Source organism: Nycticebus coucang, chromosome 2 (assembly GCF_027406575.1).
Source record: "Nycticebus coucang isolate mNycCou1 chromosome 2, mNycCou1.pri, whole genome shotgun sequence".
NCBI lineage: Eukaryota > Metazoa > Chordata > Mammalia > Primates > Lorisidae > Nycticebus > Nycticebus coucang.
The window spans coordinates 113,160,102-113,181,169 of record NC_069781.1 but is presented as its reverse complement, the minus strand read 5'-3'; the positions used below and the strand labels follow the sequence as shown (position 1 = coordinate 113,181,169).

General features: G+C 39.9%; 1 protein-coding gene across 1 annotated transcript in view; it reads left to right on the top strand.

Annotated features, from left to right (window-relative positions):
• SPTLC1 (serine palmitoyltransferase long chain base subunit 1) overlaps positions 1-21,068 on the top strand; it is a 78,871-nt gene that overhangs the window by 15,827 nt on the left and 41,976 nt on the right. The window contains exons 4-6 of the mRNA XM_053579062.1: positions 3,756-3,849; positions 4,695-4,767; positions 11,852-11,984. Coding sequence (XP_053435037.1) covers positions 3,756-3,849; positions 4,695-4,767; positions 11,852-11,984 — 300 coding nt within the window. The remainder of the gene's footprint in view (positions 1-3,755; positions 3,850-4,694; positions 4,768-11,851; positions 11,985-21,068) is intronic.

The following is a 21,068-nucleotide window of genomic DNA, read 5'->3' as shown; positions in this document are numbered from 1 at the left end:
CTTACAGCTACCATTTCTGTCATCTTTTTTTCTAAATACAAGACTTTTGCTTTTTTTATTTCCCTTTTTCCCCCCTTGCCTTCTGTTCACTTGATTCAGTTTTCTTGATTAGATTTTTTACTCCTCTTTTCTTCTCATAATTAACATGAAAGTTTCTTGTCCAGATTTTAATTAATATTTCTCTCCTCCTTACTGAGCAGTATAGGGACTTCCTAGATGCCTACCCCAGTCATTCCTCCTCCCCACGTCACCTGTCATGATGTCTTCATCTGGTACTTGAGTTCCCCTTATTTTATATCCCAGGGTTATTATTTTTGAGAATCACCAGTTCCTTACCTTGACCTATTTTCTAGTTTCTTTGCTGATCTTTAGATATTTATTGTCCATCCAGCTTCTTTGGGCTTAAAATTCCTTTTTCTAGAACATGTTCTCTTGGGCAGTGCCTGTGGCTCAGTGGGTAGGGCGCTGGCCCCATATACCGAGGGTGGTGGATTTGAACCTGGCCCCGGCCAAACTGCAACAAAAAATAGCTGGGCGTTGTGGCAGGCGCCTGTAGTCCCAGCTACTCGGGAGGCTAAGGCAAGAGAATCGCCTAAGCCCAGGAGTTGGAGGTTGCTGTGAGTTGTGACACCATGGCACTATACCGAGGGCAACAAAGTGAGACTATCTCAAAAAAAATGTTCTCTGTCATATCCTTCAGTGGCATTTGTAGAAGGTAATGTCTGTCTCCTACTGACTATTTTTGTTTTGTTTTTTTCTTGCCCTCAATAGAGTGCTATGGCATCACAGCCTACAGCAACCCCAGACTCTTGGGCTTAAGCGATTCTCTTGCCTCAGCCTCCCAAGTAGCTGGGACTACAAGTGCCCTCCACAACGCCTGGCTTTTTTTTTTTTTTAGAGATGAGATCTCGCTCTGACTCAGGCTGGTCTTGAACTCTTGAGCTCAGGCAATCCACCTGCCTCAGCCTTCCAGAGTGCTAGGATTGCAGGCATGAGCCGCTGTGCCTGGCCCTGAATGTGTTTTTATCTTATCTCTTTGGATAAGACAGTGGATAATAGGTTCTAGGTTATTAGTTCTAGATAGTTATTTTCCCTGCAGCACTTGGAGAATTCTTTCATTGTGTTTTTGGCCTCTGTTCTAATGAGACTAGTGTCAGTCCACTTATTGTCTATCTTTTGTTTTCTGGTGTCTTTTACATTTGTGTTTATTTTCAGAATTCTGCAGGTTCACTATAGTATGTCTTCTTATAATTCACATTTATCTCACTTGGGATTCATTTTTCTTCTTAGTCTGTAGATTCCTGTTTTCTATGAATTCTGGGAAGTTTTAAGCTATTATCTCTTCAAACATTTTCTGTCTGTTATCCTCCATTCTTTCCTTCTAGAACCTCTGTTTGATGCACTTTTAACCTTTTCTTTATATCCTCAGTGTTCATTATGCACTCTCATATTTTGACATCTCTTTGTAATTTTCTCAGTTCTGTCTTCATTTTTCTCCTGTGTCTGGGTATTTTATCTGTTTCTTAGATTTCGAATTTTATTGACTCTTAGATTTTGTTTCTGGAAGTTACATTTGGTTATTTTATAAATCTCCCCATCATTTTCTTAATAGTTCTTAACCTTTTCTTATATTTATGCTTTTGATCCTCAACACTTTCCACTGTTTCATGTCTCAGGTTCACAGATGTAGGTCCTTCTGCATGTTTTGTCTGCTGACTCCCACACATAGTGGGGCTGTGGTTTTTGATTGGGAAGGTTTTTCTTTTCCCTCCTTTGAGTCTTCTTATGTGTTGATGATGGAGTTGTCTTTCTGATTGGCTTTACTTGCTTCCGTGACATACTCTATTTAGGCTCCAGGATTCTTGTGTGACTTATTACTGCTAGCCTGCATAGGGCATTTGTCACCGGAAACTCTGTTCTCTCCCTACTCCAAGCGCTGGACAGAGGCAGCAACCCTACTTCACATTGTGCTGCCTCCTAACTGCTTTTGAGCTGTGACCAGGGACACTTAGTGTACTTATTCTTGACATTTTGTTTTCTGTGTATGTTCCACTTTTTGCAGAGTGCTCTTAACTTTCACAGCAGCAACCTTTATTACAGGCTTGCCTGCATAAGTGTTTTATTTTCTCATCTTTTTGTGACTGCCAATACCTCTATAATCAGGGCTGCTTAGGAAACTTAATAGAACCCTGAGAAGTAGGAAACTAACAGGATGGATTCAGAATCCTGATGGTTGAGGAGGTGAGTTGAAAAAGAAGCTCTTTAAGCCTCAAGGAAGAAGGAAGAAAATATTCATGGGCCAGACCCTTGAGAAGTAATTATCCCCCCACTTACAGGTGAAGAAACTGAGGGAGGATCATAGAGGCCAGGTGACATCTCTGGCTTCTGAAGTCATCAGTAGCTATGATGCAGTGAGGTTTCATTAACTGACTTCATAGCCCATGTTTTTTTGTTTTACTGAGTCTTCTTTGTATGAGTTGGTTAGCTTTTGTGAATTGACTTCAAATTGTCGTTTATTTCCTTACCTGGTTCCCCAGCATCTTGTGTTGCTTTGCTTGTGAAGTACCAATTCTTAAAAAGGTATCAATAAAAACAGTGTTTCTCACTCTTTCTGGCTACAGCACATTTTATGGAGCCACCTGGTACACAGACCAATATAGACAACAGTCCTTTCTCTCACCCCATGTGATGGTTCTGGTATTTTCTACTTCATTCTTTTTGTTTGCTTTTGTTAAAATAGGCTGGTTGTGACTAACTGAACTGGTCTCACAGCCCTTTAGTGGTTTGTGACCTGTAGATTGATCCTGGGTTTTTGAAATGTGGTTTCTGGCTTGAGTATATGTCAACAGAGGGTTTCCCAAGTTGTCTCCTCAGGAGCACGTCCCCTGTCCCAGCTGTGTGCAGATCCAGCTACTTGAGGCTGGCCTCCCTCATTCTCCTCCTGCTGCCCCAGGGGTTAGCAATGACTCTTAAATATCATTCCAGCCTTAAATTATAAATTGGGAACATATCCCACTTATTTTTTTTATTAGCTTCCTATAGATAGTCCTATTTATTTATTTATTTATTTTTGAGACAGTTTCATTATGTTGCCCTTGGTAGAGTGCTGTGGCATCACAACTCACAGCAACCTCAAACCCTTGGGCTTAAGCAATTCTCTTGCCTCAGCCTCCCAAGTAGCTGCAACTATAGGCTCCTGCCTCAACACCTGGCTAGTTTTTGTTGTAGTTATCATTGTTGTTTAGCTGGCCTAGGCTGGGTTCGAACCTGCCACCCTCAGTGTATGTGGGTGACACCATAACCACTGTACTATATGCTCCAAACCTAGATAACATTTATTTTTAACCACATAACTATATAAGGTCATTACTCGCTTTGCCTATTCTTGCCTTTGATCTTGATCATTTTATATTTCCCTGTTTGTCTTATTCCTGATTTTTTTCTGAGATTTTCAGCAACTTCTTAAGTGAGATTTAAAACCAAAGTAAAGATTTGGTATTCTTCTATCTTGGAATTCTAGGTCATTTTTCTTTTTATTTAAGTCATACAGAGTGGCTTACTAAAAATAAAAATTAGTGGAAAATGCCAGATTTTCAGTATACCATTCTCTAATTTGACATCTCAAAAACTAAAAAAAGCAGGATGCCAGTGGGTAGAATGACAACACTATTATGTCATGCCTGCTAGCGGGATAGTGCGGCAATGTGCAGCACAGATGTGTGTCAGAGTGTACGTCTCTTTGTCTTTTTCCCCAGCCCTCCAAGCCACAACATTGTGGTGAATGGAAAGAAATGTATAAACTTTGCCTCATTTAATTTTCTTGGATTGTTGGATAACCCGAGGGTTAAGGTGAGTAGCACATAATGCTGACATGGGCAGATGACATTACTCATTTAAGAAATTGAACATAAAATGAAAGACAAATGCAGAGTATCGGAAAGGATCGTGCAATTGTTTCCCATTACTCGTTGTACAGCAGACTTGTGACCTGGACCTAGACAGAAGGAGGTAAGAGTGTCTAACGTGGGTTAGTGTTGGGTGACAGCCAGAGAATTGAATAAGCCAGACCTGAGTAGCAGGTGGAAAAATGTCGGGGAAATTGCTCTGTCTCCTAGTGGAATTGTAGGCTAATAAGCATTTTTCAGGAGATACTTAGGGCCATGAAGACAGAAAAGTTAATCAGATTTTGAGAATCAAACTAATACAACTTTTCCATATTTTATGTAATATGCTATTCATAAATCTTTACATTTTTCTTTATTTCCTGTTTGAATTGTCATAATCCTGGGCAGCACCTGTGGCTCAGTTGGTAAGGCGCCAGCCCCATATACCGAGAGTGGCAGGTTCAAACCCGACCCCGGCTGAACTGCAACCAAAAAATAGCCGGGCGTTGTGGCGGGCGCCTGTAGTCCCAGCTACTTGGGAGGCTGAGGCAAGAGAATCACTTAAGCCCAGGAGTTGGAGGTTGCTGTGAGCAGTGTGATGCCACAGCACTCTACCGAGGGCCATAAAGTGAGACTCTGTCTCTACAAAAAAAATAAATAAATAAAAAATGAATTGTCATAATCCTAAGAAAGGAAGAAAAGTAGGGTAGGAAAGAAGGAGATATGTGGGTTAAAGAATAGGAAATATCAGTTTTATATTCTTGAAGATATTAAATAGACTACTAAATAGTTTTTTTTACTTTAATAAAGGCAGCAGCTTTAGCATCTCTGAAGAAGTATGGTGTGGGGACTTGTGGACCCAGAGGATTTTATGGCACCTTTGGTAAGTTTTTTGTTATATTCTTTTTTGGGCTATTACTTTTTTTTTTTTTAATGTGAGGCTATGTCAGATTAACAAGCTGTGGTATATGTATACCATGAAATACTGTTCAGGCTATTACTTAACCCTTAATCTTAAGGGTTAAGATTCAATTTTATTTCAAAACACCTTGGAAAACATATCCTTAATTAATTCTGGTGTTAAGCTGATGTGTGTGATTTCTTACCTAACTTTCTACATCATTTTGTGGTTGGGGGCCTGCTGGTAGGCAATGTCGTGGTCTGGGGTTGAGGGGGGCTTGTGGAGAAGAGAGGAATGAGGCCCTCAGGCTGTACCACGTCTGGAGGGTAAGGGCAGAGGTGCTGTTTCATGTGCCCCAAGGGGCAGCAATGTGAGAAGACAGTTTATTTCTGTTCAGTTAAGGGTTCAGTGTGGGTGGCTACAAGGTGTAGAGTTCAGTGTGGGTGGCTTTGTTCTTCATAGTTGTTCAGGGACCTGGATCTTCCCATCTCATTTCTCTAACGTCCAAGGGCACCTTCCTTGTCCTCGTGTGGGGGTTGCCTGTGGGGACCAGAAGTGCAGAGCAACTTTATGCAGGGAGGTGGCATTGCACACTGTCCTATCCATAGTCAGTTGATGTGAGCAGGGGAAGTGGCATTTAATACTCCCACCCAGAGCCCATTGATGAGTCTGTAATCCCAAGTAGTGGCTGGCCACAAGAGGGGCTGGGAAACAGATTTACCTGGGCAGCCATGTGGCAGGAAGAAAATCCAGAGCAGATTTCAAGGGGAGGATGGAAAGAAGCTGAAGGATCTTTGATTTCTTTGTGGGTGGATAAGTACCCTGTTTCCCCAAAAATAAGACAGTGTCTTATTTTAAGGTGTGCTCCCAAAGATGCGCTACATCTTATTTTCAGGAGACGTCTTATCTTTCCTGTAAGTAGGTCTTATTTTTGGAGGATGTCTTATTTTCGGGGAAACAGGGTAAATACTTGGTGAGTATATGATTTCAAATACTATGGACTCCTTGACTCAGTTATCAGAGGAGCCCCTAGCATTTTACAGTTGTTTTTATTAAGTGTATATTATTCTTTGTTTCTGAAAATGTCATTAGATGATTGTTCAATTGAATATACTTCTGGAAAATAACATCTGGCTTATAAAATGTTGGAGTGTGCAGAAAGTAGAGCAAGGGAAATAGCTTATGTCTTCTTCATTTCCATTTCAGAATCTTTTTCTGTGTGTGTGTATGTTTTTAAACTTGAATAGTTTTGTTTTTTTAATGTAAGAAAGCACCTTTTTATTCCTCAGCTAGTTTGATGGTTACATTATTTGTGTTGGAAATAGATGAGAGTTGCCCAAGAATCCTACAGCTGGAAGGGATCTTAACAATTCTTATATTCTATCATTCTACCTATTCAGAAAAGGAAGAGAAAGCTCAGAGAAGTTAACTGTCTTTCTCTTAGTCACACAGCTTGTTAATTTCAACCCTAAAGTTAGAAACAAAGTATCCTGACTTCAAAGAAATGAGCTCAGATATGTCTTGCATTTTCTTTTAGTTCAATGTAAACATGAGTTGTTTGCTTGTGTTTTTACTGGTAGGGAATTATTCCCTTGTGGCTCAGTGAGTAGGGCGCCGGCCCCATATGCCGAGGGTGGCGGGTTCAAACCCAGCCCCAGCCAAATTGCAACAACAACAAAAATAGCCGGGCATTGTGGCGGGCGCCTGTAGTCCCAGCTGCTTGGGAGGCTGAGGCAAGAGAATCGTGTAAGCCCAAGAGTTAGAGGTTGCTGTGAGCCGTGTGACGCCACGGCACTCTGCCCTTCCAAGGGCGGTACAGTGAGACTCTGTCTCTACAAAAAAAAAAAAAGAAAACTAGAAAAGGGGCTCCGCGTCTGTGGCTCAAGCAGCTAAGGCGCCAGCCACATACACCTGAGCTGGTGGGTTTGAATCCAGCCTGGGCCCGCCAAACAACAATGACAGCTGCAACCAACAAATTAGCCATATGTTGCGGCAGGCGCCTGTAATCCCAGCTACTTGGGAGGCAGAGGCAGGAGAATTCTTTGAGCCCAGGAGTTGGAGATTGCTGTGAGCTGTGATGGCACAGCACTCTACCCAGGGTGACAGCTTGAGGCTCTGTCTCCAAAGAAAAAAAAGAAAACTAGAAAAGGTTTTTTAAAAAAATTTTTTTATGGGGTTGTTGGTTGTAATGTGATCAATAAGCTTTTTTTCTGTGACTGCTTGCTGGAAAAGGAATTGCCTTTTTTTTTTGAGACAGAGTTTCACTGTGTCACCCTCAGTAGAGTGCCATGGCGTCACAGCAACCTCAAACTCTTAGGCTTAAGCAATTCTTTGGCCTCAGCCTCCCAAGTAGCTGGGACTATAGGCACCTGCCACAACACCCAGCTATTTTTTTTGTTGTTGCAGTTGTCATTTTTGTTTAGCTGGCCCAGGCTGAGTTTGAACCTGCCAGCCTGGGTGTACATGGCTGGCATCCTACCTACTGAGCTACAGGTGCTGCCAGGAATTGCTTTCTTAAAAGCCTCTCTTTCTAGTAGATTTTATTTGCATGTGTGATCTTGGCCCTTGCTTAAGACTTAATCTGGAAAGATAGATGGGGGATTCATTGCCAGATCAAATTGTAGGGGGGGAAAATGTTTCAAATTTTCAAGACCTATTTTCTCAAAACCATGAAATGTATTGTTAAAACCGTCAACTTTCCATTTGAATGGCCTCCATAATAGCATGGTTGGTGATTTCAAACAAGAGGTCTTTAGATTAATGGTTTCTAAATTAATTTTCTTGATTGGGTAATCCGTATGTGATAATAAACCTCAAAACATCTATAAAGTTAGATGTGAAAAGTCTCCTAACCTCTGGGTCTGTCCTTGTCACTGCCATCCTATCTCCCAAAGACAAGCTGCTATTGATAGTTTCTTATTAATTCTTCTGGAGACTTTTTTAGCATATGCAAACCACTTCTGTACATATGTTCCCTCCCTCCCCATTTTTACAAAAATACTAGCATACCATATGCACTGTTCTGTACCTTGTGGTTGAATGGTGTGTTTTAGATTTAAATTGGATTTGGTCTTTCAGATGTCTAAATGGGCCATCTGAGGCAGTATAATGAATTCGTGGCTGTTTATCAGGTCCTCTGTAAGATACTTTTCATCCTTATCTAAAACTATTGTTGAAGGGTCAAACAGACTGCAGCTACCTGGCTGCCACACAAAGGTTGCCAAGTTAATTCTCAACCAGCTGGTTTTGTAATAAGATACTGAACCTACAACTTGAAGTAATGTGTGATGTTTTTAGAGTGTATTATCCTTCAGATAAACTTTTTTCTTTTCTTCCTAACAGTTGCCTGTGTTTACGTAGTATCTTTTTTAATTTTTTTATGTATAAGGGCTGTCTGTAGAATAGCCATGTAATATGAAAAACGGTATTAACAATGGTTGGATACTTTCTGGACAGCCCTCATATATATTGCTCATGTTTGTACTTCTTTGGTTTTCCAACAGTATTTTTTCTGTTTTTCCTTACTCTGGAAGTAATTACTTGAATTATTATATTAAATTACCTTGAAATTTTAGCATTAGTTAAAATCAGAGGAAGTCATCAAAGGCTAAATTTTAAATCTCTAAAATACAGTGAAAGTATTCTAAATATTTAGGATAGGTTTGCCCTTAGCACTGAGCAGTAAAGCAGATATGAGGCCTCTCTCTTGTCTGTAGTTGCTTGTGTATTCTGGCTTAGGGTTGCTTTAATTTTGTCATTTTTTTTCCTGGAAAACAGGGGGTATCTGTTTTCAAAGCCCACTACCTCTTGTAGCTCTTCTCTCAATTTTTCAGATAATGAATGCAAATCACTTGTAAATTTCCTTATTAAACGTTGTCTCTTGTTACTGTTTCATAGTAACATAATACATTAGACAATTAATACAGAATGAGAAAATGGATCAACAGTGGAGCTAAAATTCATCTAGTTTTTAAGGCCAGATGCTCCCCTGCCTCCAAGAAGCCTGGCAGGTAGAACTGCCTAGGTTTTTAGAGTAGTTTCCTAAGGATGCTGTGATCTCAATTTCTTCCCACCCTCTTGTGTGTACTTTAGAGCTGGGCAAGCGGTTTTATCGAGTTGTGGACCCACCAAGGCTGGAGTAATCCCAGTGTACTTGTGATAATGTCTTTTGTTGAGCTTTTTTGTTTAATTTTTAATAAGTTTGGATATTATTTATCTGTTATTTATCTCTGATGTCCTGGGATCTTTTTTAATGGCCCTTGGGTCTTAAACTAGATCAAGAAACAATTGTGTGGTAGGGTTTCATTGTGAGAGATAATGGCTCTTTTTTTTTTTTTTTTTGCAGTTTTTGGCTGGGGCTGGGTTTGAACCCGCCACCTCCGGTATATGGGTCGGCGCCTTACTTCCTGAGCCACAGGCACTGCCCCGAGATAATGGCTCTTAATTGTGTTCTAAAGTAAACAGTTGTTCACTCTGGTAATTTTCAAAATGTTTTCCTTGTTCGTTTTAGAGAAGCCAGCTGATCCATGACCATGGGCTTGAATAGGAAAAACATTTGGTTATGAAATTCCTGGATCTGCCTCTTCTTCCTACCATTCATGGGATCATAATTCTCTCAGGTGTAGGGTGGGAACAATCATTGCTTGTACAACTTAGAACATTTTAGTAAGAATCACATAAGATCTTGCTTGGGAAAACATTTTGAAAAACATTCAGCACTATATTTATGTTCTAATGAGTAAGAAAAATTGTCCCTCTCTCTAGGGATTTTAAGACAGTATGTATGCAAAATGCAAAGGCCTTGTAAGTTCAGCTCTAAAAGAAGCCCTAAGAATAATTGTATGACTGTTTCTGAACTGTTAAGTTGACCATTTTATTGTCTTTCTTGTGGAAAACAACTGAGAAGGCCATAATTTTTCTTTCTTTTGAGAAGCTGAACAAGTGGCTCTTAACAGAAGGTAGTCTTTTAACTACTCAGAGTTCAGATAGCTTAAGGGTGATCATGTTTTTCCTTTTAAAAGAAAACATTTTATTCTGCAAATACTGATTTAATTGAACAACTCTTACTTAGCATATTGCTTATTCCACACCAGGCACTGTTCAGAGTGTTTTAGTATACTCTGCCCACCAACCCTTGAAGCAGGCAGGGCTGTGACCCTGTTAGACTGGAAGGCACTGAGAGGCAGCAAGCCGTTTCAGGCTTGTCTGGTTGCTTGAATAAGCACCCCTTGACTTTGAGGGAGCTTGGGTCTGGGCCCCTGAGGCCTGGCTGCCCTCATCTCTGTGATGCCTGCTGTGGCCAGGCCTATCTCTGAGACCCTGGTAAGGGAGCCAGGCATGCAGATGAGCAAGTACAGACAGGCAAGTGCCAGGTGTTGTAGGGCGTGTGGAGGCTTTCCAAGGGGCCTCTGTCTACTTCTCTATGAGAACTGGAGAATACAGTGTTTCTCTCTCTTTTTTTTTTTACTCCTTGAGCTGCAGGCACCACCTAATAGAGTGTTTTTCATGTGAATCTGTAGCAGTAGTTCGTGAAGTGGATCATACACATAGAAGATAAGGATGTCAGAAGTCCAAGGACAGTGCACCGGCAGTTTTTCCACCTGCTGCTTCTCCCTACCTTGGGTTGAGAGTTTCTTCATTGCACAAAGTAGCATCAAGAGAAACAAGTTCTGCAGTTTCCTGTCACAAAACTTGCTCTGCAAGGCTGACATCAGCTGAAACCCAGTTGTCTTTTGATAGAAGGAAAAGGCCAGTTTTTTTTGAACTTTTGGGGCTAGACAAGAGCAAATAAGTCATTGCTTTGTTGCTTTGAGGTACTTTTTTTTACCACTTTACAATAACTGTGTAATGGTTATGAGTGCATTTAATGATGAGAGTATGCATAATATGCCACTTTTTATCACCCAGGTAGCTCACTCGAAAGCCCTGAAACAGAATCATATTCAGTTTTATAGTCTCATCACTCATCAGCAAAGAGTCATTAAGTCATTAAAAATGACTTAAAATCGCTGCACGTTTTTCTTTTTGAATGGAGATATCAAACGAAAGCAATGAATTGTGGCTGGGATGTCCCATCTGCTGGCTAAATTTTGAATTTTTTTTTTTTTTTTTTGCGCAGTCTTTGGCCGGGGCTGGGTTTGAACCTGCCACCTCCGGCATATGGGGCTGCGCCCTACTCTGTTGAGCCACAGGCACTGCCCAAGCTTTTGAAGGTCTATGGTAGATATTCCCAATTGGAGGCAGTGTTAAAATGGGAAGAAGGCCTCCTAGGGAAGTGAGAGGTGGCTGAGTGATGGTGCTCAGGGTACACTAGCAAGGATGAAAAAGAGGACACCCCTGAGACTAACCCATGCTCAGCCACTTGGCTGTTTTCCTATTTGTTGCCAAATTTTGTTTGAAACCTTTTACTGACGGCATCTCTCTTAGAAGACAGCTGTCAGGCACAAGGGGTCAAGACCTTGACCTTGGTTATGTTAATGTCACAGATCTGGTACTTGAGGAGCAACTAAGGGTACATTCTTCTAGATTGTGTTCTCGAAAAATCCCATATTTATTTAATGTTGGTATAATGAAAAGTGCTCTGTAAAGTGACTATAACCAATTGGTAATAGACATAAAATGCGTTTTTTTATATGATGGTAGACCACATTTAGGTACGTTTAAATGGGAAGAACCATGTTTTATCACTACTTGATTGGAATGGGATAACTAGTTAATTTTAACAACTGTATTATGTCCTTTAAGAAGTCTATAAATATTCTGGACTCTGCCAGGCCACACTTTCCTCTCAGTTGGGAATGTCCAGCCTTCCTGCTACTCATTGCCCAGACTTCAGAGTTCCCCTACGGACAGATGATTAAGTGATTCAGTTCATGTATTTTAGAACTAGTTTTGGCCCAGAATTATTTTACTAGATCTTATGTAATGTATCATTTAAAAATAGTTACATGTTGACCATAAAGCAAAAAGTATTGATGATTAAACTGCTTCTGTTCTTTTCTTTAGTCTTGAACAGAGAAAAAGAATTTTAAGATGGTTTAATCACTTAACATTTTGATTGAAATAGATGTTCATTTGGACTTGGAAGACCGCCTGGCAAAATTTATGAAGACAGAAGAAGCCATTATATACTCATATGGATTTGCCACCATAGCCAGTGCTATTCCCGCTTACTCCAAGAGAGGGGACATTGTCTTTGTGTAAGTAACTTATACTTTCTTTTCTTTTTTTTTTTGTTTGTAGAGACTGAGTCTCACTTTACTGCCCTCGGTAGAGTGCTGTGGCGTCACACGGCTCACAGCAACCTCCAGCTCTTGGGCTTATGTGATTCTCTTGCCTCAGCCTCCCGAGCAGCTGGGACTACAGGCGCCCGCCACAACGCCCTGCTATTACTTTCTTTTCTAATCAGAATTTCTTTGGAAGCAATACTGACCATTTTAGAGAAAATTATTTTTAGGCAGATAAAATAATATTGCTATTTTTTGTTTTTAAAGAAATGTATGGTAACCCCAGCTAAGTAATTCTGCAAAATTTATGAGTCCTTCACTTGAAGGATGCTTACAGGTGTTGGGAATAGCTTATTTGCCCATATGATTTTATTTATTGATATCCAAATGTGGCCAGCCATCTGCCTTCCCTGTGTAGTCATGGCAGTGTGGTGTCCTTGTGAGTCTGTGGTCACAGCCTCACGTGGGCACTCACACTACCTGGCAAAGTCATTCCATGTTTTATCACTCACCTCAGACTCCCTGTCTCTGTTGATCTTGCTAATTAAGGATAGAGGGGCCATGAACTGGGAACTTCATTGACTGTCCCAAAGGTGCTGCATGGGGGTGGGGAGTGCTGTTTATTGTGAGGGGATAGGCTGAGAAGAGCTGCAGAAGGGCTGCTATCACCCAAGTAGCCATTTCTACCGATCAGAAGCATCCGCCACTCCAGCTCAAGCCTCTGTGCTCTTTTGAGTGGACTGTTAAATGACTACTTAATTTCAGGTCTCAAATTTACTTTTGTTTCCTCTTCTTTAACACTATAGGTAGAGTAATCTTCTAAAAATGCAAATCAGATTATGTCACACTCTGTTAATACTACATATGTATAAGAGGTTCTTTGTTCCTAAAATAAAGACCCAAGTCCTTATTATGATCTTGTGAATTCTGGACATCTTTTTAGCTAATTTTATTTTATTTATTTATTTATTATTTTTTTAGAGACAGAGTCTCACTTTGTCACCCTCTGTAGAGAGCTGTGGCGTCACAGCTCACAGCAACCTCCAGCTTTTGGGCTTAGGCAATTCTCTTGTCTCAGCTTCCCGAGTAGCTGGGACTGCAGGTGCCCGCCACAACACCCAGCTATTTTTTTGTTGCAGTTTGGCCAAGGCCAGGTTTGAACCCACCACCCTCGGTATATGGGGCCGGCGCCCTACTCACTGAGCCACAGGTACTGCCCATTTTTAGCTAATTTTATACCATTTTTCCTGACATGGTTAAGCTATACCTCAGGGCATTTACACATGCTAGTCCCCATTCCTAGAATACTGTTCCTTCTTTTCTCTCCTAGTTAATTCCTGCTCATCCTACATATTCATCACTTCTATGGAGGAACCTCCTTCAGCCTCTGAGAGCAGGTCAAAACTCCTACTGCATGTGGGGAGTACTCTTACAGCCAAAGAGTATTTGGTATCCTCATGAATCCATGTTCACACCAGCACTCACACTGCTTCTCAAAGTCATTCTGCTTCTAGAGCCTCCCTTACATACACGCGTGCTTACAATTTTATATCCATATGTTTATTTGCTTCCGTTCCTTGCTGAAAGCCCATTGCTTAGGATATTATTTATCATTTAGTCATATGCAGTAAACACTAGTTCAGTAAATGAATGGAAGCTAGAACTCCAGAGGGACTGACTGAACCTTGAAACCTGACCTCCCTCAGCCCCTCAGCACTGTCCTATTACTTGTCATTCACCACTGGGATTCCTGCAGTGGCAGAACATTTTATTGCACTTACTCCAGAACTGACTTTTACTCTACCTGGGAGTTTTAAGGGCATATGGGACCCATTCTTTATCATAGCCCTACAACAGCCTGGGAGTACTCCAGCAAAGGCCTGGGCTAAGTAAAAATGTGTTCTGATGTGACCATGAAAATGAATATTTTAATTTTTTGTACAGTGAAAACAAATCACAGAAACCTTCATCATAAACTTGAAAACGATTGTCTCTTACATTTTTAGTAAAATAAGAGTACAGAAAACTGTAGTGTCCTCTGGTATCATTTTATACACAAGCATCCCACTGTAAATACTTTTGGGGGGTTAAGTCCAGAGAAAGTTTATGGTTACAATTAAATGTGTTTGCATCTTTTGTTTGATAATAAATACTACATTATTGTCTTTTTAATTTTAAACCAGGAAACTTAGGCTAACTTTACTTCTATGTTATACCTACTGTCTTCAAATTTCAGTTTCCAGTGAATCATGAGACAACCTAATTATTCTGTTCTATGTTTTTTTTAATTTAATTTTATTTATTTTTTTGAGACAGTGTGTCACTATGTTGCCCTCTGTAGAGTGCTGTGGTGTCTCAGCTCACAGCAACCTCAAACTCTAGGGCTTAAGCAATTCTCTTGCCTCAGCCTCCCGAGTAGCTGGGACTACAGGCGCCTGCCACAACACCCCGCTGTTTTTTGGTTGGAGTTGTCTTATTGTTTGGCAGGCCCAGGCTGGGTTCGAACCCACCAACTCCAGTGTATGTAGCTGGCGTCCCAGCTACTTGAGCTACAGGTACTGAGCCTGTAATTGTTAAATACAGTAGAACCTGCACAGTTGACCACCTCCCTACATTGACCACCTCCTTAATTTGACCTAATGTTCATAGATCAAACATGGCACTGCATGTATATGTCAGTGCAATAGGCCTAGTTCCATGTGTTGACCAAGGTATTACAGTCCCTTGAGTGGTCAACTGACAGAGGTTCTACTGTGTTCTGCCTGAAATTTGTTTGGATACAGGATCACTAGAGGTAAAAGTGGTGATTGATAAATTGGTTGATTGGTTAGGTGAAGATACTGGTTTTTCCTTTCCTTCCTTTTAGTTAACCGTGATAATGCTTTGACAACAGTACGTCTCAGCACAGTGGTCATGTATCCATTAACTCTAGGAGTGGTCACTCCATTAACTCTATGTTCATGTTACTTCATGTATCTTTTTAAAATTCAACTTTTTACATTGAGATATTATAGATTCACAAGTGCTTATAAGAAATAATACAGAAATTCTGTGTACTCTTAACCAAGTCCTCCCATTAGTAACACCTTTCCTCCCATTGGTAACACCTTGCAGAACTAGCACAGCTTCACAGCCAGGGTGTTGACTTGGCTGTGATACAGAAGATCACAGAAGATACAGAACACGTAACATTTCCACAAGGAGCTCCATGCCTGTAGCATAGTGGTGATGGCACCAGCCACAAACACCAAGGGTGGTGGGCTTGAACTTGGCCCGGGCCAGCTAAAAATACAACTACAACAATAAAATAGTCAGGCATTGTGGTGGGCGCCAGTTGTCCCAGCTACTCTGAAGCCCAAGAGTTTGAGGTTTAAGGTTGCTGTGAGCTGTGATGCCAGGGCACTCTACCGAGGGCAACATAATAAGACTCTGTCTCAAAAAAAAAAAAAGTCACAACATTACCACAAGGATCCCTTGTGTTGCAAAACACATGTTCCTCCTATACTACATACTACACCTTACCTCCTGGCAACCACTGATGTATTCTCCACTTACATAATTTTGTCATTTTAAGAATGTTATACAAATAGAATCATTCAGTAGGTGGCATTTCAGGATTGACTTTGTTCATTGAACATTATTCTTTGGTGACTCATCCAAGTCATTGCTTCTATCAAGGGTTTGCCAAAGAGTATAATTATGGTATAGCATGTTTTTTGTTTTTTATTTTTTTGAGATGAGTCTCCTCATGTCGCCCTTGGTAGAGTGCTATGGCGTCACAGCTCACAGTAACCTCAGACTCTTGGGCTTAAGCCAGTGGTTCTCAACCTTCCTAATGCTGTGAGCCTTTAATACAGTTCCCGTGTGTGTTGCAGCCCCCAGGTTGAGAACTGCTGGCTTAAGCAATTCACTTGCCTTAGCCTCCCAAGTAGCTGGGACTACAGGAGCCCGCCATAATGCCTGGCTATTTTTGTTGTTGTTGTTATTGTTGTTTAGCTGGCCCTGGCCAAGTTCAACCCGCCAGCCTGGGTATATGTGGCCTGCACTCTACCCCCTGAGCTACGGGCGCCGCCTGCATGTTTAGTTTTTTAAGGCACTATCAAACTGTTTTCCAATGTGGCTATACCATGTTACCTTCCCAACAATGATGTATGAGTCATCCAGTTTCTCCACATCTTTAAGAGCATTTGTTATTATCACTTTTTTTATTTTAGCCAGTCTGATAGGTGTATAAAGATATCTCATTGTGGTTTTAACTTATATTTCTTAGATGGCTAATGATGTCGAACATCTTTTCATATGGTTATTTGCCATCTCCTTTTTTTTATTTGGGATTCATTGAGGGTACAAAAAATTAGGTTACACTGATTGCATTTGTTAGATAAAGTCCCTCTTATAATTGTATCCCATCTCCAATGGGTGTGTCAAGCCTCTTCCCTTCTCCCTGCTCCCTTATTCTCCTACCCCACCCCTTGTATTAGCTCATCTACTGCCTTCATATTAGACTTGAGTACACTGGATTCTTGCTTCTCCATTCCTGTGATACTTTACTAGGAAGAATTTGTTCCACTTCCATCCAGGTTAATACAAAAGATGTAAAGTCTTCATCTTTTTTAATGGCTGAATAGTATTCCATGGTATACATATATCACAGCTAGTTAATCCATTCCTGGGTTATTAAATTGAACTGCAGTAAACAGTCTGTTGAGCTGCAGTAAACAGTCTAGTTCAAATGTCCTTATGATAAAAGGATTTTTTTTTCATCTGGATAGATACCTAGTAATGTGATAGCAGGGTCAAATGGGAGGTCTAATTTGAGGTCTTTGAGGATTCTCCATACTTCTTTCCAAAAAGGTTGTATTAGTTTGTAGTCCCACCAGCAGTGTAAAAGTGTTCTCTTCTTTCCACATCCATGCCAGCACCTGCAGTGTTGAGACTTTGTGATGTGGGCCATTCTCTCTGGGGTTCAGTGATATCTCAGGGTAGCTTTGATTTGCATTTTTCTGATGATTAGGGACGATGAGCATATTTTCATATGTTTGTTAGACATTCATCAGTCTTCTTTAGAGAAGGTTCTATTCATATCTCTTGCCCAGTGATATACTGGATTATTTGTTCTTTTTTTGTTGATTAATTTGAGATCTCTGTAGATTCTACTTATCTAATCTTTGTCAAATTCATAACATGCAAATATCTTTTCCCATTCTGAAGGTTGTCTATTTGCTTTGGTTGTTGTTTCCTTAGCCGTACAGAAGCTTTTCAGTTTAATTAAGTCCCATTTGTTTATTTTTGTTGTTGTTGCACTTGCCATGGAAGTCTTCTTCATAAAATCTTTCCCCGGGCCAATGTCTTTAAGTGTTTTCCCCATACTTTATTGGAGGATTTTTATTGTTTCACGCCTTAGATTTAAATCTTTTATCCATTTTGAATCAATTTTTTTTTTGTGTGTGTGGTTTTTTTGGCCAGGGATGGGTTTGAACCCGCCACCTCCGGCATATGGGACTGGTGCCCTACTCCTTGAGCCACAGGTGCTGCCCGCATTTTGAATCAATTTTTATAAGTGGTGAGAGATGTGGGTCCAGTTTCAATCTTTTACATGTGGTGATCCAGCTCTCCCAACACCATTTATTGAATAGGGATTTTTTTCCCCCTGTTTATGTTCTTGTTTGGTTTATCAAAGATCAGGTGGCTGTAAAATGTTAGTTTCATCTCATGGTTTTCTACTTGGTTCCAAATGTCTATTTTTTTGGTGCCAATACCATGCTGTTTTGATCACTGTTGCCTTGTAATATAGTCTTAAGTCTGGTAGGTTGATGCCCCTGGCTTTGTTTCTGTAGTACTAAGAATTGCCTTGGCCATAGAGTATTTTTTCTGGTTCCATTACAAAACAAGAATCATTTTCTCCAAAGTTTTAATGGAGATTGCATTGAATCTATAGATTGCTTTGGGACATATAGACATTTTGACAATGTTCATTCTTCCCAGCCATGAGCATGGTATGTTCTTACATTTGTTAATATCTTCTGTTCTTTCTTTTCTTACGGTTTCGCAATTTTCTTTGCAGAGGTCCTTCATGGCTTTTGTTATGTATATTCCTAGGTATTTCTTTCTTTCTTTTTTAAAGCTGCTGTAAAGGGAATTGTGTCCTCGATTAGCTTCTCATCTTGGCTATTCTTGGCATATACAAAGTCTGCTGATTTGTGGACATTGATCTTATACCCTGACACATTGCTGTTTTTTTTTTTGCAGTTTTTGGCTGGGGCTGGGTTTGAACCCACCACCTCCGGCATATGGGACCGGTGCCCTACCCCTTTGAGCCACAGGTGCCGCCCTATTGCTGTATTTTTTGATCACTCTAGGAGTCTTGTGGTTGAGTCTTTGGGGTTCTTTAAGTATAAGATCATATCATCAGCAAACAGTGAGAGTTTGACCTCCTCTGTCCCCATTTGGATGCCTTTTATTTCCTTCTCTTCCCTGATTGTATTGGCTAGAACTTTCAGCATTATGCTGAATAGTAGTGGTAATAGAAGACAACCTTGTCTGGTTCCAGTTCTAAGTGGAAAAACTTTGTTTTACTCCATTCAATATAATATCAGCGGTGGGTTTGTTGTAGATGGCTTCAGTCAGTTTAAGAAGTGTGCCACCTATGCCTATATTCTTCAGTGTTCTAATTAGAAAAGGATGCTGAATTTTATTGAATGCTTTTTCTGCATCTTTTGAGAGGATCACATAGTCTTTGTTTTTGCTTCTGTTGATACGGTGAATAACATTTATGGACTTGTGTATGTTAAACCAGCCCTGTATCCCTGTGATGAAACCTACTTGTTGATGAATGATTTTTTTTTTTTAATGTATAGTAGCTATAATCTGTTGGCTAGGATTTTATTGAAAAATTTTGCATCTATATTCATTAGTGAAATTGGTCTGAAGTTCTCCTTTTTAGTTGGGTCTTTTCCTGGTTTTGGTATCAGGGTGATGTTTGCTTTGTGGAACATGTTGGGGGAAGATTCTTTCTCAAATTATTGGAGTAATTTCTGCAGCATGGGTATAAGTTCTTCCTTGAAGGTTTGATAGAATTCTGGTGTGAAGCCAACTGGACCAGGGCATTTTTTTGTTGGGAGATTTTTTAGGTTCTTCTAACTCAGCTCTTGAAATTGCGTTCAAGAGATCTATTTGTTCTTGGTTAAGTCTAGGAAGAGGGTGCGATTCTAGTATTGATGTGTTTCCTCCACATTTTCAAATTTCTGGCCATAGAGTTTCTTGTAGTACTCAGAGATGATCTCTTGTCTCTCTGTGGCATCTGTTATTTCCCCTTTATCATTTCTTTCTTTTTTTTTTTTTTAATATTAAGCTTTTATTTATTTATTTATTTGTAGTCTTTGGCTGGGGCTGGGTTTGAACCTGCCACCTCCGGCATATGGGGCCGTTGCCCTACCCCTTTGAGCCACAGGCACCGCACCCCTTTATTGTTTCTGATTGAGGTTATTAGAGATTTTACTTTTTTGTTTCTAGCTTAATCTGGCCAAAGGTTCATTGATTTCATCTATTTTTTTAAAAAAAACAACTTTTTGTTTCATTAATTTTCTGAATGACTCTTTTGTTTTCAATTTCATTAATCTCTGATTTAATTTTGGTTATTTCTTCTGCTGGGTTTGGGATTCGATTGTTCTCCTTTTTCCAGTTCCATAAGATGGTTCATGAATTTGTTGATGCATTCTCTGTTTTTCAAATGTAGGCGTCTAATGTGGTATATCTCCCTGTTAAGACTGCTTTTGCTGTATTCCACAAGTTTTGGTAACTTGTGTATTCATTGTTATTATGTTGGAGGAATTTAATGATTTCTTCTTTTATTTCTTCCTGAACTCAACTATCATTCAGCATAAGGTTATTTAATTTCCATGTCTTTGTATGTGGATGAACATTTTTTTTTGGAGTTGAGTTCTACTTTTATATTGCCTTGTGGTCCGAGAACATACAAGGTATTGTTTCTATTCATTTAATTTTGCTGAGGTTTGATTTGTATCCGAGGATGTGGTCTATTTTAGAGTATATACCATAGGCTGGCGAGAAAAACATATATCCTTTAGCTTTGGGATGGTGTATTCTGTATATGTCTATTAATCCCATTTGTTCTGGGGTCACATTTAAGTCCTTTGTATCTTTGTTTAGTTGTTTTGGAGGATCTGTTTAAAGTTTCTGTCAGGGGATGTTAAAATCCCCAGCGATTGTGGTGTTAAGGAATATCACTTGCTTAGAACCATCAAGGTCTGTTTCATAAATCTGGGAGCATTTAAGTTGGGTACATAAATACTTAAAATTGAAAAGTCTTCTTTTTGTATTGTTCCTTTGATGAGTATAAAGTGTCCATCTTTGTCTTTCTTAACTTTAGTTGCTTTAAATCCCCTTGTATCTGAAAATGAGATTGCAGCCACTCCTTTCTTCTGATTTCCATTTGCTTGAAATACCATTTTCCATTCCCTAACCCTGAGTCTTGATTTGTCCTTCAAGGCTAGGTGTGTTTCCTGGAGACAGGATATGGATGGCTTGTGCTTTTTTATCCAGTCAGCCAGACTATGCCTCATCAGTGGTGAATTCAATCCATTGACATTTATTGAGAGAATTGTAAGAGTGTTGGAGTTCTATTCATTTAGGCCATTGTGGAGGCTAAGTTTTGACCTTTAGCTTCTGGGTGTTTACTTAGCTGGTGGTCCATTGTGATGGTCAGTGTTGACAATAAGTCTAAGTATTTCCTGGAGAGCTGGTCTTGTGGTGGATTTCCTTGGTGTTTGTATATTTACAAAAGATTTGATTTGTCCATCAATTTTGAAGCTTAGTTTAGGAGGATACAGAATTCTGGGCTAAATTTTTTTTTTTTTTTTTTGCTTTACAGTACTTTATTTATTTATTTTACTGTTAAATCATAGCTGCGTACATTAGTGCAATCAAGGGGTACAATGTGCTGCTTTCATATACTATCTGAAATATTCTCATCAAACTGTTCAACGTAGCCTTCATGGCATTTTCTTAGTTGTTGTATGTAGACATTTGTATTCTGCA